General features: G+C 41.5%; 1 protein-coding gene across 40 annotated transcripts in view; it reads left to right on the top strand.

The window, feature by feature from the left end:
* eefsec (eukaryotic elongation factor, selenocysteine-tRNA-specific) overlaps nt 1–16,316 on the top strand; it is a 69,877-nt gene that overhangs the window by 2,015 nt on the left and 51,546 nt on the right. For 37 of the 40 annotated variants that reach the window (XR_004793569.2, XR_004793567.2, XR_004793562.2 and 34 more), the window contains exons 2-6: nt 619–826; nt 1,249–1,345; nt 1,818–1,982; nt 3,074–3,718; nt 5,281–5,437. Coding sequence is in view for 3 of the 40 variants with exons in the window: in XM_035632074.2 (XP_035487967.1) it covers nt 619–826; nt 1,249–1,345; nt 1,818–1,982; nt 3,074–3,718; nt 5,281–5,437; nt 7,189–7,400 (1,484 nt within the window). In the remaining 37 variants the exon portion in view is untranslated. Of the gene's footprint in view, nt 1–618; nt 827–1,248; nt 1,346–1,817; nt 1,983–3,073; nt 3,719–5,280; nt 5,438–7,188; nt 7,442–7,685; nt 8,561–16,316 lie in introns of those variants that run through there. The other 3 variants (XM_035632074.2, XM_047332862.1, XM_035632075.2) reach the window with 2 other exon arrangements.

Here is a 16,316-nt window from a genome sequence, read left to right as displayed (position 1 = left end):
GACTTGGGCAGACTTTGATAGAAGCAATGATCCTGGTATTCAAACAGAGTTTCTCTCACCGAATGCTGCTGTGTCATGTAACCAACATATTAAATGAAACTCTATGAGCCAGTGGGGTGGCACATGCTGTAGATTAAGGAGGAAGGAAAGTGTGGGGATTGGGGTATGTATTAAACTTCCCCTCCTGTCTCAAGTGGGGAGAGCACAGGAAGGAGCGAGAGCCAAATGGAGGGAGAGAAAAGAGGGGAGCACAGGAAAGAAAGACTGCCAAAGTCAGGAAAAGAAAAGAGGGAGAGGAAAGACAACCAAGTGAGCTCCAGCTCTGGTTTCAACCCTCTAGCCTTTTACTCTCTCTTTGCCTCCATGCACCCCTCCCCTAATGTCTCTTCTTGTTTCTACTGTTATTCTTAGGTGTCTGTGTCCGTTCCTGTTTGTAATGCTGTTGTAGGCTTCTTCATTGACTCTATTTAGAGTTTTTACTGCTTTTTATAGAAGCACAACAGAAAAGCAGGAATGTCTGTTGCAGCAAACAATTGTCCTTCGGCGTACTGTTTTTTTTCCACATAAGTAAAATCTGTTATATTCTTGATTATTGTTTTCATTGTCTGCCTTTTCCAGGTGCCCAAATCATTGACCTGATGATGCTGGTGGTGGACGTGGTAAAGGGGGTACAGACTCAGACTGCAGAGTGTCTGCTGATAGGAGAGCTGACCTGCCCTCGCATGGTGGTCGTCCTGAACAAGATTGACCTCCTGCCACCCAACAAGAGACAAGGTGCCATTGAGAAGATGACCAAGAGACTGCACAAAACACTGGAGAACACCAGGTCTGCATTTAATTGTAAAGTATAACCAGTAAAATGATTAACCTGGGATTAAATGTAAAGGCTATGAAATGTGGGTGGTGACAGCTAAGTAGTTTGTGGCATAGAGCGCTTGTTGTAACACACCCGTACTTGCACACCACACCAATGGTACATTGGGGACACTCTGACTATCTTGCACAAAGACACCTCGACATCTGGAGGAGCCAGGGATCGGACCACCAACCTTTTGATTAGTGGACAAACCACTCCACCTTCTTAGACACAGCTGCCCATCTCTTCAAAATTCCTTAATCAACACACTTTCAGTTTTATCTGTACATATCAGCTGTCTGTCAGATTCACTTTTTGAAGCTTCTTACATCATTATTTCATCAGTAAAATATGAAGTAATTGGAGCATGACTTATTTCTTTTGTTGGCCAGATTTAAGGAATGTCCAGTGATTGCTGTTGCAGCGAAGCCCGGGGGCCCAGAGGCTCCTGACACAGAGGAGACTCAGGGAGTGCCTGAGCTCATAGAGGTAAAGTCTGGACACCACACTGGTTTCCCCCTCCCTTGTTACCAATATTGCTCAAGATATCACATGTTGATATTCAATAAGATTCTAAAAATATGACGATGACCTTTTAAATATATAAATCAAGACATACACATTTGCTTTAAAAAAATAAATAAACTTGATAGTTCTCTCTGTTGGATGTGTTATGTAACAAATAGTGGTTTTAGATTGATCTCAGAAATATCAGTATCGTACTTCACACAATATACAGTAGAAGATTTTTTTTTTTCAGCAGAATGAGCACTGGGCTCAGATCAACACTTAAAACACAAGGTAGTGTGGATTGGGCAGTGTCTGTAAAGTCACCATAAAGCTACATATGAATTCAATTGGTATATATGCCTCCCTTTTATCTGGTTTCATATTTGTGTAAATACGACCATGTCGTTAATATGTGTGTTTCCCTTTTTCCCTTTTTGGTTGTCTGTCTCAGCTCCTGAAGAGACAGACATATCTCCCTCAGAGAGACCCTGCAGGTGACCTGTTGATGGCTGTGGACCATTGCTTCTCCATCCGTGGGCAGGGAACAGTCATGACCGGCACCATCCTGCAAGGGTCGCTGGCCATCAATGACACGGTGGAAATCCCAGCACTAAAGGTATGCTCCAGACGGACAAGGCTTCAGAATCTCTGATATAAGTGACATTCCTGAGAGCTGGTAATGCTTTGTAGATATCACCGAGTGGGCAGACGGGGTGGTGGGGTGGGTTAGTGGGTACAGCGGATGTGTCAGTTTAATGTGAGGGAAGGATGAGGGGACTGGGGGGTGGACTGGCAGCACAGGAGTTTGGTAATATAGAACAGATGCAAACTTTCAGCTACGCTCAGCAATTTTGTCTGCAGTTATCATGTTCACCTCTTGGTGGCAGCAAATGTCTAAATTAACAGTCACTTGGTCAAATTCTGTTGATTTGGTCAGTGTGTCAGTAGAGGAAAACCATAGACACTGGAATGACAAATATATGTAGGACAACTAGGCAGACAGATAGATGGATATCTTTTAATCTTCTGTGTTTATACCTATGCAACATTTATAATGTATTAAAAAAAATCAATCAACTATAGTAAAAAAAAAAAAGCTTTATCATTGTTTTATTTTATTAAAATTGAAGTTAAATATGTAATATACTGTTTGTTTTGAAAACTCTTTTTGGTTGATGGATTGTAAGCAAAAGCAATGTTGCCTTGCGTTATCTTCAAAAGAAAGAAACAGCTTATACTGAGAGTTTTGCATATTTAAGGAGCTCTTTACTTACTTGTGTGCATATTTTATTGAGGGTAAAAACGGGCCTTTTTTCTCCTAAATATGATGTAAACATTCCGTTACTGTGGAGATAATAATTTTTTTTCTGTATTTAATCTCATACTATATTCCAGTTTAAGCTTCCAGCCTTAAAATGTGAAATCAAACCGGGACCTGAAAAAATTATTTGAAGTGTGAGGGGAAAAAATATTAAATCATAAAATCAACCTATATTTTGCGAAAAGATAACATTGTGAGATATAAACTGTAAGCTGCCCTGGTGTACTTTATATTTACACTTTTTTTGCTTCCGGTTGTGTCTGTGTGTAGCTTTCTCAGTCTGATCTGCTAAAACTTGTTGAACCGTGTTAAATTTATGTTAGAAATTTTTTCGTCAACCATGTTAAAACTGGGCTTTGTCTTATTTCTATGCTCCCTGATATCAGGTGAACAAGAAGATAAAATCGGTGCAGATGTTTCGGAAGCCAGTGTCTGGGGCCATGCAAGGGGATCGTGTGGGCGTGTGTGTGACACAGTTTGACCCTAAACTGTTAGAGCGGGGTGTGGTGTGCACCCCAGGGTCCCTGCACACACTCTATGCCGCTGTCGTCTCTGTCAGGAAGATAGGCTACTTCAAGGGCTCTCTTGCCACCCGTGCCAAGTTCCACATCACCGTGGGTCATGAGACAGTCATGGCGAAGGTTACCTTCTTTGGCCTGCCACCTGTGGCAGCCTCAGAGTCCTCATCTGATACGAAACCACCTATGTCGCTGCCCTGCTCCCTGGAAACACCCTTCACGTTGGACAGGGAGTACTTCTACCAGGATGAGTATGTCACGGGTCAGGGAGAGACGAGTTCAGAACCTGACCCAGAGCAATGGGCCTTGTTGGAGTTTGAGCGACCTGTCACGTGTCCCTCGCTCTGCCTTGTGATTGGCTCCAAGCTGGACAGAGACATCCACGCCAATGCATGCCGGTTAGCCTTCCAAGGCCGCCTGTTACAGGGGTTTGAAGACAAAAGCTATGCTGAGACTGCCCTGCCTCACCTGCGCATCTACAAGACCAAACACAAGGAGGGACAGGTGGAAAGGGTAAGTGGATCCACAGTACGCTGCTATTTTAAATGTTCTGTTTCATAACTATCAATCTCTCTTCTTGCTCTCGTCACCCTTGCTCCTCTGCCCTCTCTCTCACCTTGTACGTCTTTTGTCTGTGGCTCTTTGGATGCTTCTCATTGCTGGTGGCACTGGAGCGTGCCTCCCAGACAGAGCCCCTATTGTATATTCATAAACAGACACGTTCACACAAACAAGCATGTATATGCAGCCCTGATGAGCCACGTTTGAGGCATGGCTGCGTGCGCATGCCTTAGCATGTGCTTAGACACAGAGGTGTGTCTGGGTGGCCACCTGACGCTACTTGCCCTGTCTAGCTGTCAGTGGCTGGCGCTGTTTGGACACACCTGAGCGGCACAGGAATACCCACATAACTGTGTGAGTTAACCTGACTCTGTCCTCACTTCTCTCTGGCCCTAGTGTCTTTCCCTTCTCTCTCTCGCTCTCTCACTTACATGCCATCTTGGTTTTAGTTTTGTGTTATTGCTGTTAGGATCTGTCCTAAATCCTAAGCTCCAGTTCATACTGATCTATATCTCACCTTATCTAATTTTGTTGTTCTCTCATTGAACTCAACATCTATTTTGACAATTTTTCAAAAGGTTAACACTCTCTCCCTCGACCTCTTGCAGTTTGCATTTTCGCTTGTGTTTACCAGGACAACGTCATGACTCTTGTCATTCTGCGTGTTACAGTTGAATTCTTCTGTTTTCACCCTTGTGCGGGGTGAGATCCAGGCCGGGGGTCAAGTGTGTGAACTAGTTTCCTGCTGTTAGCACCTCAGGCTGTTGACAGCTCCAGTCACTGCCTCAGGAGTAGAACAGTGTTTGTGTGAGGTCAGTCAATGGTCATGGGATGTTACATTTGTCATCTTCCAAAAAAAAGGCAGTTGTGTTTCAAGACTTCAGAATTCCCTTTGGTAAAAGACATAGTACTGAGCATACTGAGATCCAGTCATAATTCATACGGTCTGTCAGATGTGTGTAGCAACTGTATTTTTTTTTTAATCAGAGCATCAGTCACGCTTGAGGGACATCAGGGTCAAATGTTCAAGAATGAATGAGGGTTAGCACAAAGACAGAGGGAGGGCTGGCGGTGGGGGGGTGAGCAGGAGACAGAGTGGTGCCCTCCTCTTATCATATTAGTGGCAGGTTAGATCGACTTAGTGATGGATGATAAGCAAGAAATACAAACAAATACAGCATAAAATGTGGATGAGGATGAAAGAGAGAGTGCTAGACAGCTAGACGGCAAGCCTCGAATAATGTGGCTGACGACGAACGGTGCGGTTGATGAGAGCACGGGACAGAAGATCAACTCTTTTCCCTCATCCAGCCACAATGATCGAGTGAAATCATGGCAACCCACAACATACACAACAGAGGAAAGAACCAGTGGATCCAAATAAAACTTTTTATAATTGGATCACATGTATACAGACTATTTAACCTATAATCACATTGGCCATATTTGGAGCGTCCATTGTGTCTGTCATTAATTCTACAGCTCACAAGGCTCTTTCCCTCTCCTGTGCTCAGGTGTGTGATGACTACACTCTGATTGGCCGCAACCTGTTCAAGAAGGAGACCAACCTCCAGCTCTTTGTGGGCTTGAAGGTCACACTGTCGACAGGAGAGAGTGGCGTTATCGAGGGTGGGTTTGGACAGAGCGGGAAGTTCAAGATCAGAATCCAAGGTAAGGATTTCCACATGCGTCACAACAGTAGACACAGACAGAAGTTTGACATTGGACGGTTTAGAAAAATATCCTCCATCAATACACACATCCAGAGCACTTTCTCTGTCTTTCCTTGGCTTTTGGGGTTCTACAGACAGTTTTCAGGATGTGGTAATCCTGAGCCACATTCCCAGGATTCCTCTGGGGATTGCCTGTGTTCCGGGGGAAGTCTGTTCTCTGTTTATTTTACCTTCTGTTGCTCCAAACCCACGGCTCCACACCGGGAGGGAAGAGAAAACAAAAACATTTAGAAAGAGAACCTCACCTACATCCTCTTCGCTGCCTCACACTTGCATACTCAAAAGTCACAGACATACTGACACACACACATCTTCTGGCATGGACATAATGCAGACATTCACTGGTGTTCATCTGAGACTCTCTGCAGGCGTGTGGGCAAAGATGGCCAAATTCTGCTGATATTTGTATGTCAAAAAATTGATACGGAAATTACGTATTTTATGATACGCTTCATTACATTGGTAATAATGTCATGACACTTTTAGGTCTGACTTTCCTTTGACATTTTGACTGATGTTTTGCATTATGGCAGTCAAGCCATGTGTAAGTTTTATATTTGAATGATGGCACACATGGTGTGTTTTGAAGTAGTTTTTCCTTATTGGAATGTCGAAATTATGCCCATTGTGAAAGCATACAGTTGCGTGCGCGCACGCGTGTTGCAGTCTTACCAATGCCCAGCATGCACTGTCTATGTGCCACCACATACTGTGAGTAACTAGTTGTCCCTCTTGTGACAGAGACTGATATGAAAGTCATAGGTGAGTCTGCAACACACCAGCCAGTCACTTCTAGGATTTGATTTGTTTTTCTATGGGCAATGGGAGCAACAAGATCATCGTCCCTACATGCTCTTATCTGCTCCAAGCACTGACGACACCGTGGTCTAAACCTGGTGTTACGCTTTGCGTAAATAAATGTGCTGCCAACTGCTGACCCCATTTTATTTGCCAATTTACCTCAGCCGAGGAGGTTCTGTTGTCATTGCTGTCTGTCCGTCTGTTTGTCTGTCAGAAGGTTTACTCAAAAACTACTGAACCAATTTTCATGAAATTTTGTGGAGGGGAAGGGAGGATCCATGCAATTTAGCTGAAGATCCAGATTAATGGGTGGATCCGAGTTTTCTTTCTTTAACATGGCAAGAACAGGACTTGGTGGAGTTATGTGCTCTCGGAGCCCCCTTCTACAGTATGTGGTTCTTGTCCATTTTTGACCTTGTCTGACAAATGCTACCTGATGAGTCACTAGTCCAATCCCTTATGCCTCACGTGCTCTTTGTTCTTAGACCTCAGTGTTAGTCCCATTACATTAAGTCTGTGCAGTGTTTTTATTATATAGTAGATGCGTTAGATGTTTTATGTTTTCCACACTCAAATACTTTGAAATGTATTTGAAGAAAAAGATTTTAAAATACAGTTCCATAAAAAATTTAAGCTTGGGCATGTGCTTTGTGGTGGTAAATGGAGCTGATCATAGATAATGAGAAGAGATTTCTGGCTGCGCTGCAACCATAACAACCCTCACATTGGCATAAAGATAACAAGAATAATGCTGGCGCCATTGGGCCTGAGGTCAGACAGGCAGCATGTAAAGCAGTGAACCCAGAACATTTCTTACCTTCCGTGTGCAAAACAGCAAACAGGCAGCCAGTATTTCATCCTTGAAATATTTTCTGTATGCACATACAGACAGCGGAGGAGGCAGATATGATGGCATAGAAGAATTTGTGGTGCATGCACGAAGAGCCCTGAACAGTAACCCAGCGTTCACAGGAAGCGGCTCAGTATGGCCGAGAAAAAGTACAGGAGGAGACTCGATGTTGAGGTGTTCGTGTCAGGATGAGGCAGACGAACCTACTAACCATGAGACAGAGACTCGAGGAGCAACTGAGACATTTTGATCAATTACATCAGGAGGATGAAGACATCAGTTAATCTCGAGGTCAGCACATTAAACAGGCTCCAGCACTAATACAGCATGTACTGTACACATAACAAGGAAGAACAGATCTCTTCCATACATCATATATATATATATATACACTGAGATGGTTAAGTACTGCAAACTGTATATTATACTCTCTATTTATTACATAAAAGGATGTATTTATATATATATTTTTATTTTCTTGGTTTTTAGTTATTAAGCCCTTTTGCTTGACAGGTCTGTTTTGTTTTTTCCTCAGAGGGCCTCTGCCCAGAGACCAAGCAACTGCTGTCCTCCACCTCTAAGAAGAAAGGGAAAGGTGGGAGCAAAGGTGAACCAGCAAATGAAGAGGAGCCCAAAGCAGACTCTCAGCCTGTTAGCATTTATTTGCGTTTTAAACGCTATGTCTTTGATCCCCAAAAAAAGATGGTCCAGTCATGACCTCTGTTGAGCACACCTTCGGCCCAACACTGTCACAGTGCTGGAGACGAGGAGAGACGACCTCAGAGGTCATGCAGAGGTGAGGGGGATACCAGCATCTGTATCAGGGGTGTGTAACTTTCTTCCATTGGCCTGTTTTTCTGGAGTTGGAGACAGTCTGCAATGCAATGAATGTGGAATTCTGAACGCATTTGTAACAGTGGTTGTTTTATCTCCCTTTATGGAGATGGACTTAATCCAGTTTGCTCCATCACAAGGGTGGAAGCTGCACTTCTGTACCTGATGCTTTTGATTTGTCTTTCCAAATCAGTCCTCCTTTTCTCTTTGTTGATAAAGTCTGAATCAATTACTTTGATTAGCTGCAAACCTGGATGTTTCCAGATCAGCTGAGCCTCAATTGGCATAAACACATTGGCTAGCATCTTAGAATGATCAACTCCACAGCTTTGCTCAGAATCCATGTACCGGTGCCTGTGTCACTCTCCCCTGCTGGGATAAAGATCCTGTTGTTTTTCAGGTTTGGATACATTGCTACTGTGTGATCTAAAACTTTGTCCGTATTTTAATAATTTTTCTTTTACTTTTATTTTCCTTAATACCATTTTAGCCCTGAATACAATTCATATCAGAGGTAGCTTGAGTTGAATTGAATGCAAATCCTTAACAAATAAAGGACCAATGTTGAACTTCCAATTCTGACTGCTATTCTCTGTATGGCCATTGGTCATGTCCTTAAGGACATCAAACAATGTAGTAATGGTTAGTGGAGCGATAATTTAGTTGATTGACAGATTCTGCAACTATTTTGAGTATCCAGTAACTGTTAAGTAATTTCTCATTAAAAAAACAAAAAAACTAATCACTTAACTTAAGGGTTTACAGAAATGGTATTTTTTAAATGCATTAATCACAAACGTTTAGAATTGATAATACCGATATAATTTCTACTAATAAATGATATCTGTACAGTGTGGACATGGTCACGTCTCTGCACGTCTGTGGGTGTTAGTGTATATGCATGTCCATCCTGTCACAGAAGTGTTGTGGGGTGGCACAGTGAGACTGCAGGATACTCAGTATGTAGCAGATGATGTCAGCAAACTGTCCCTGTGAACAGCGACTCTATCTCAGTGGGAATCTGTGGAAATTGGACAGAGAGAGGGAGGGAGGAGCAGCAGGAGCAAGAGGGGACACTGGGGGGATTGTTCCTCTGAGTGACAGTCCTTTTAGTCTTATCTCCTCTCGTTCCTCTTATAGAAAACCAGACGGGGAAAAAAAAATCTCTGTCGCTTTTTTACTTCTGAGTCTCTCCAGTTCCTCTCTCTTGCGCTACCCCCTCTTTCATTCCCCATCCATTCTGGTTTTTATTGAAAAGCATTTTCTCGTCAATGAAAATCATTTGTTAGGATCCGAAATATTTCATATAAGGTCATAATTACAGCGTCTAAAGTCAAAGTCTAGTATTTTAAAATTGTATATCTAATCTGTATTTTCAGATATATCTTATTATTTTCAAACAATAAAAAAAATCATTGCTAACCAATATATAACTTAGCTAAATGCCATTGTTGAATTCCATCACAACATTAAAAAAATTCAAATGCATTATGCTGCAATTTAATTGTAAACACTAAGTCAGTTTATATCTTCTTAAAGGATCGTTTTTCATCCTCCTTGTCTTGATCAAGATCGTCTCGCGTTTCATTAATACAGACACGGGAGTGCGGGTTCAGCACGTTTCCCCCACTATGTTTTAACATGCATGCTAATCCTGTTTGTTTGTGTGCGTGTGTGCGTGTGTGTGTGTGCGTACGTGTTTGTGTGTGTGTGTGTGTGCGTGTGTGTGTGTGTGTGAGAGAGTGGAAGAGAGACCCTTCAGTCCCTTCTGAGTTTAGGTGAGGAGGTTTTTGGGTGGATTGAATAATCCGCTTTTAGGGCCGTAGCTTATTGTGGCGAGAGGAGGCAGACGGGGAGGCTATGGGACTGCGGCTGGGAGTGTGTTCTCACCTCAGCTCATCACTCAAACACACACGCACACGCACACGCACACGCACACCGATACCTGACATGGGAAAGTGATAGTACCAACTGTTCTTCCTGAGACAATTTGACTACAACATTTTCAGCCCGTAGACGAAGCCTGGCGCTCACATTCATGAATACAGTTCCCCATATGACTCCCTACATGTTTCTCCTTCTAATTCTCTTATCTTCCCCCATAGAGATAAGACACAGTCATGACAATTTCCCTTCAATACCCCTGTTTTTTTTGTTTGTTTTTTGCTCATGACCTCCAGGTCAGGCAGGAGTCGAGGGTCAGCATCTCAGCTCCTGAATGTTTATAGATGGGAAACAGTCACTGATGAGCAGAGATAGCAGGCGAGAGAAAGAAACAAGAGGGAAGATGGTGGTGGCTGGATTATTGACGAGGCAAAGGAGGAGGGAAAGAATGGAGTTTAAAGTGTGGTTCAAAGCAGAGGAGATTGAAAAGTCTAATTAGCAGCCATTTGACTGATAAATGGCTGAAACATTAATTAACAGTTTAACCAGTGGGGAGGTGGTTGCGCTGCAGCCGTGCTCTTGTGTGCTGAAATATATTCACAGTTTACTCCAGACTACTATATCGCTTCATAATTGTTCGATGGTATATTTAGTTAGCTTGAAAGCCTTTCAAGAAGTTTTTTTTCTTTTCTTTTCTTCTTTAGGTTTTGTTTTTTACTATATCAACCTGTCCTGCAATCACAGTATTAACAGTATCACCCTCCTCTCATAGAGAGGCTGTTTGTTGCTGATTATTTGATGAGAGGAGCCGCACGTTGCCATCGGACACCGTACTAATGAGCACAGACACAGATACAATCACCCTCAGCCCCCTCAATCCTCTCAAACCTTGCCTGCAAATATAATTAGTTATGATTAAAATGGGCATTGTTTAATTAATACCACGGCAGCTTCTTTCATCCGACTTTTCCATTTCCGGTGCAGCTTTTCTACCATCCCCCACCAGCTATGGAAGTCTTTGTAGTTGTGTTGTGTTTGACTTGTATCTTTGTAAATTGGGGACATTGATGCCAATGCTAATGTATGTTTATAATTGTTACGTGATAGAACAGGATCTTCTCTTTTACGAGGAAATACACTAAGTCATAACACTAATTTAATTATTGTTGGTACATTGTTGCACAACTAGTATTTTAATGTTGTCAAACTCTGTCATTGCATTGATCAATCTGCAGAAATACATCGTATTTAAGAGCTTATCATGTGATAATAAAAAATAATTATCAGTGAAGTAACTAAGAATTTAGCCAACAGGGAAAAAGAAATCTAATTTCTATCTTTAGTGCAGAGAAATTTTGCACAGTATATTTAATGGGGTGTAAGGTTTCACAAAACTCAAGCAGAGTATCAGTGCCTCTTAAGAGTTTGCCATCAATTTAACATAGCTGCAAGAAGACAGTATATGCTCAGCATTAAAACCATCTGCCTAATATTGTGTAGGTCCCCCTTTTTGCCAAAACAACTCTGAGCCATCCAGACATGGACTCCACAAGACCTCTGAACGTGTCCTGTGGTATCAGGCACCAAGACGTTAGTATCAGATCTTTTAAGTCCTGTAAGTTGCGAGGTGGGGCCTCTGAGGATCAAATTGTTTTTCCAGCACATCCCACATATGCACGATCAGATTGAGATCTTAGGAATTTGGAGGCCAAGTCAACAACTTTGAATCTTTTTCATGTTCCTCAACCCATTGCTGAACAATTTTTGCAGAGGCCTCTGCCGTCAGGCAATACCAACACCATGTGGGGTGTATTTATCTGCAACAATAGGTGGTAAGTTGTTGAAGTTACATCCACCTCAATGCCAGGACACAGAGCATCACACTCCTGCTCCCCATGGTGCATCCTGTTCACTTGCTGCCTAATATAATCAGTGTTATTCTCTTCACCAGGGGTTTTAACTCGGATAAGTTGAACCAAGTTCCTCAACTAATATCAAGTTATGTGTAGGGTCATGTGAACGAATGTGTTGTTACTGTTGAGATCACAATTTGCAGTCACTTATTCCTTGTTGTCCAGCCCATACTACACTTATGTTTAACTTTCAGTCTAAACTGCAGAGTTTAGGTTCTGACTGCAGGCACCTTAAAACGTAGAGTTAACTTTCACACACAAAGATACTGTAATAGCCATTTTTAGCGATGTGCTGTTGCGAGAAAAATATGTCTTTGTTTTGTTTTATGGGGTCAACAGTGTCTTTGTTTCTTTTTAAAACTGTGCCAGTCAGTTTTTAAAAGATCAAAAATCCTGCCATCAGCCATTGAAGCCAAATTCTTTATTTTATTTGCAAATTTATAGAGGACAGAGGATCTGTCCAAAACATTGTGCACAGGATAACCTGGCAGGACAAGCTTTTAAGACCACCATTGTTCTCTCATCACCACTGAGTGGTTTGCATATCTATTCCTGTCTAATTTACACAGTCAGAAAAAAAACATGCAAATTAGTGCTGGCACTTCAACAAGGCAACTATTGATGTACGGTTTCCATACCGTGACACATTCATACAGCACAAACAAATGTCTGTTTTTACTACCGCTGACATCCTCTCGTCTCCCACCTCGTCACCTCTGCACGAGGGGACGGGTAATGAAAGACAGAGGCTGATGGCCAAAGAATAGTCGATCATTAAAGCTGAGCTCAGCACAGTCTAGTCGTCCAGGGTCAGAGGTCACCTGCAGCATCACCTTGAAAAATTCAAGCCAGTATTCTGTGCACTGGCCCATGTCATGTTGTCTGTCAATTACGTTACATACAGAGGAGGGGGGGGGTGGGGGTGGAGATACATATATGAAACACATCTGGCCTGCAGTTGCAACATAAGAAACTAAGGTGACGAGCAAATTATTTAGTTGTCAGAGAAAAAGATCAGCTCAATGACGAGACACTTTTCTCTTATAGTCCCTTCATTATTCAAAAAACTAGGTTTGTATAAAGATATGTTTTTAAAATGACACTGTTGTCCAATCTGTCGTCCTCTCAAACCATTGCTGCTCTTCAGCAAAGGAAGAAAACCATGTTTTCTTCCTTTGCTGAATAATGCTGTTACTATAAATTTTTGTCCTCTTATTATGTAAAATGAAATGTGAAGCTACTGGTATTTTTGTTGTTGTTTTTAAACGTTTGAGTTCAAATTTAGTACTCATCCAAGAAACCAGCTGAGCCAATAAACTGGCTAACATCATCTTATTACAGATCTCATCCGTTTCGGGCAGAATATGTCCATATTTTGTCATTTTAACCATTAAGTTTTCTTTTTTTTTCATGAATCAATGACATTGGTCACCATTTCCTGAAAGTAACAGTTTTGGACACACTAGGTTATCATAGACTATATCACTTTTGGCTGATAAGTGACAAAATACTGCAGTAGAGAAATACTCTGTGTCACCATTACATAGTTAGATTGTACACTATGTAATGTAAGTGACACGTTTGTATTTCAGTACATTTGTTTTCAATTGATAACAGATCCTTAACAGGGTGTTTCTTTCTGTTGTGTATTTTTATATGAAAAAAGACTATCTATGTGTTCAAGGTTGAAGTTTAGTAGGAAAGAAAGGAGAGTGCGCAAAATATGACTTCCCTGACAAGCATCACATGATGCACTAAACCCGCTGTCTTCATTCAAATTAATCTAAATATTTTTTTCTTCCAATCAGGATTTTTGTCAACCCAGCTTTCATTAGTTATCAGGCCACCACTGTTGCCATCAGTTCAGTGTAGAGACTTTTCTATTATTATACTACGGGATTTTTGTTTGAGGTCCCGTGCAGGCAAAAAAATGTTCCCAATAATTATGTTAAAATAACACAGTAATGAATTTGAAGGAAAGGCCCGAAGCTGTTCCCTTTTGAGCGTTGTGTTACTGCTGAGGAGACTAAAGGCTTCGGGGAGAAGGGGTTAAAAACCGGGGGTCCAGTTCATTTGCTAATATTGCTGGAGCTAGGGTCATGTGATGTGTGGGGTCATGTGAAAACTCACTTCCACTTTGGATAACCTTGTAAAAGATGTCAAAAAGCTGTCATCTATTCTTGGATTTTCATGCTTGTTTATGAAATGTCTTAAAGGGCGGCCTTGGGGAGTCTGTTTGCCCTGCTGCAAACCCAGAGGTAGATGTTATGTTTATTATATTAGTCACCAAACATGATGGTCCTAAACAAAGAGACCATTCCTAACTCACTCCTTATGTGTCACAGTCTTAGTCGATAGATTTCTGAACCCACTGAGCCTAAATGCAGATTATTTAATACATTAGAGCTGTGCACACTCTGAATTGTGTATTATATAATAATAATTATAATAATAATGACAATCAGAATTAAAAAAGAGAAGGAGTAATCAACAGCCCAAATATGTATTTTCATATTTTTTTGTAACATGTACAAGCTAAAATTTCAATCCATGGAAAAAGCCTGAGTGAAATGATGGACAATGTTTTATAATGGCTGTTAAATTCAAGGAAAACCTCTTGACTAAAAATTCCATTGAGTGGAGCAAGTGTTCAGACGATATACTTGAAATTATAAGTATTTGTAACTCTTATTTTGTATTTGTATTCTTTAATATATTTTTGATTGGATTGTTATTATCAATGCAAAAGTAGCAATTTTCAACTGTACAATTTTTAAAAATATGGAATTTCAATTTGTAAAGTGATGGATGTAGTGGCCAAGGAAATGTGGAGTAAAAGTATATTATTTCCCCTTGTAATGTTATATGTGAGTAATGTTATACTCACATATCACAAATACAAATCTAATATGAAAGTTTATTCCCATATTTGAGTTTTTACCACTGTAGAAATTTTGGTAGCTCGTGTGCTAAACCTTTAGACAGTTCTTGGCTCAACAACACCGGCGTTTGGCTGGGAACCCACAGAGAGGGAACCAAAACAGTAAAATTGTGGCCCGTAAAAAAATGACATGAAAGAAGTTAAAAATGTTCGATAAGAGCTTATGGGAACTGCAGACTTATATGATAATTCTAAAGTGCCCCCATTAAGATAGTAATTTCATCCACTGTTATTATAAAGATATTGACTATAGCAGCTTTTGCAAAATAACCCTTATAGTTGAAAGATGCCTCATTGATGAACAAGTGATCTGACAACATCTACTGTGTGGACTCAACTACTCTTATTACCAGTTTTTACTGTTATGATATATGAAGATTTCTTTAAACATATTTGAGTAGGACTGCTACCGCACTTCCATGTAGAGGGGTTTGGCACAAAAGAAAAACAAAAGCACAACTAAGAACCTCAGAATTTCAGTGTAAGTAAACCACAAATGGTTCTTGTACTTCCAGTGAAAACTCTTTACAGATTTTCTTGTAGAATAATCCACTAACGTACCATTTCAAATTCACAAAAGCCTCTAAATAACTATCTTTTTTTAAGGAAGCGCGAGGTTATCAGATTAAAGGATATTTATTGTGCCCTGAGGCCTACGCTGTGTGCTCTGTAATGGGTCAGCGTGTATACAGAGTTAATCCTGGACTGACAGGCAGGGACAATGGGGTTCTGACGGGCCAGGGAGCTCTGTGTCTGCGGGGGGACCCAAACATGGATCTGGTTCTGTCTGGGACACATCTGAGAGCCCAGCACTGTCAGTCTGGCCCAAACACTGCCTGATGGGGCTTTTAGAAGAGCAGAGTGAGTGACGGAGGTTTAGAGGAGATCTGACACTGCAGACTTTGGTGCTGGTGTTTATGTATGTATGCTGGCCTTCCAAAAAACTGTGTTTATGAAAACAGTGGCCCGATGCCCATCTGATAGGAGTTGCAAGGCTGGGACATGGACAGGTCCTCTGAGAGAACTTAAAGGAAAAGGCAAGAGAGACAAAGACAGAAAGAAACCGACCAAAAAAAAAGGACAGGATCAACCAAACATACGAGGCCTGGGGGGGGGTTTCATTTGATACAAATGCGGACTAAAATAACCAAATCAGTTTTTGACAAATGTCCCTCTAACTCTTTATTGTCTTTACCACTTTCTTTTTTCGTCCTCTCTCTCTCCAAATGTTCGAGCTAAACTCCTCCAAAAGTAGAAAGTGCTCCGCCTCTCCCACTAATCCCCTCCTGCCTTTAATTTGAGTTCTTCCCTGTCTTGCCCCTTTGGTTGTCTTCCTCCTTAATTAGCTCATATCCCTCTGGTTTGCTAGATTGAGGGTGTAGACATGCACACGGCACAGCCCCAAATCAAACATATAAAGAGCCCTCCCAACCACTAGCATCACACACACACACACACACACGCACACACGCACACACACGCACTTTCTTACTTCCTCCATTTCTTTCAAGGAGCGTAAATTGCATTTTTGTGCCCCTTGTTTTGGTGCTTGCCCATCGGCTGCTGTAATTATCTGTTGTTTGCTGTTTCAAGT

Source organism: Scophthalmus maximus, chromosome 6, assembly GCF_022379125.1.
Source record: "Scophthalmus maximus strain ysfricsl-2021 chromosome 6, ASM2237912v1, whole genome shotgun sequence".
NCBI lineage: Eukaryota > Metazoa > Chordata > Actinopteri > Pleuronectiformes > Scophthalmidae > Scophthalmus > Scophthalmus maximus.
The sequence above is the reverse complement of the archived record's forward strand: the minus strand, read 5'-3'. Positions and strand labels throughout refer to the sequence as shown.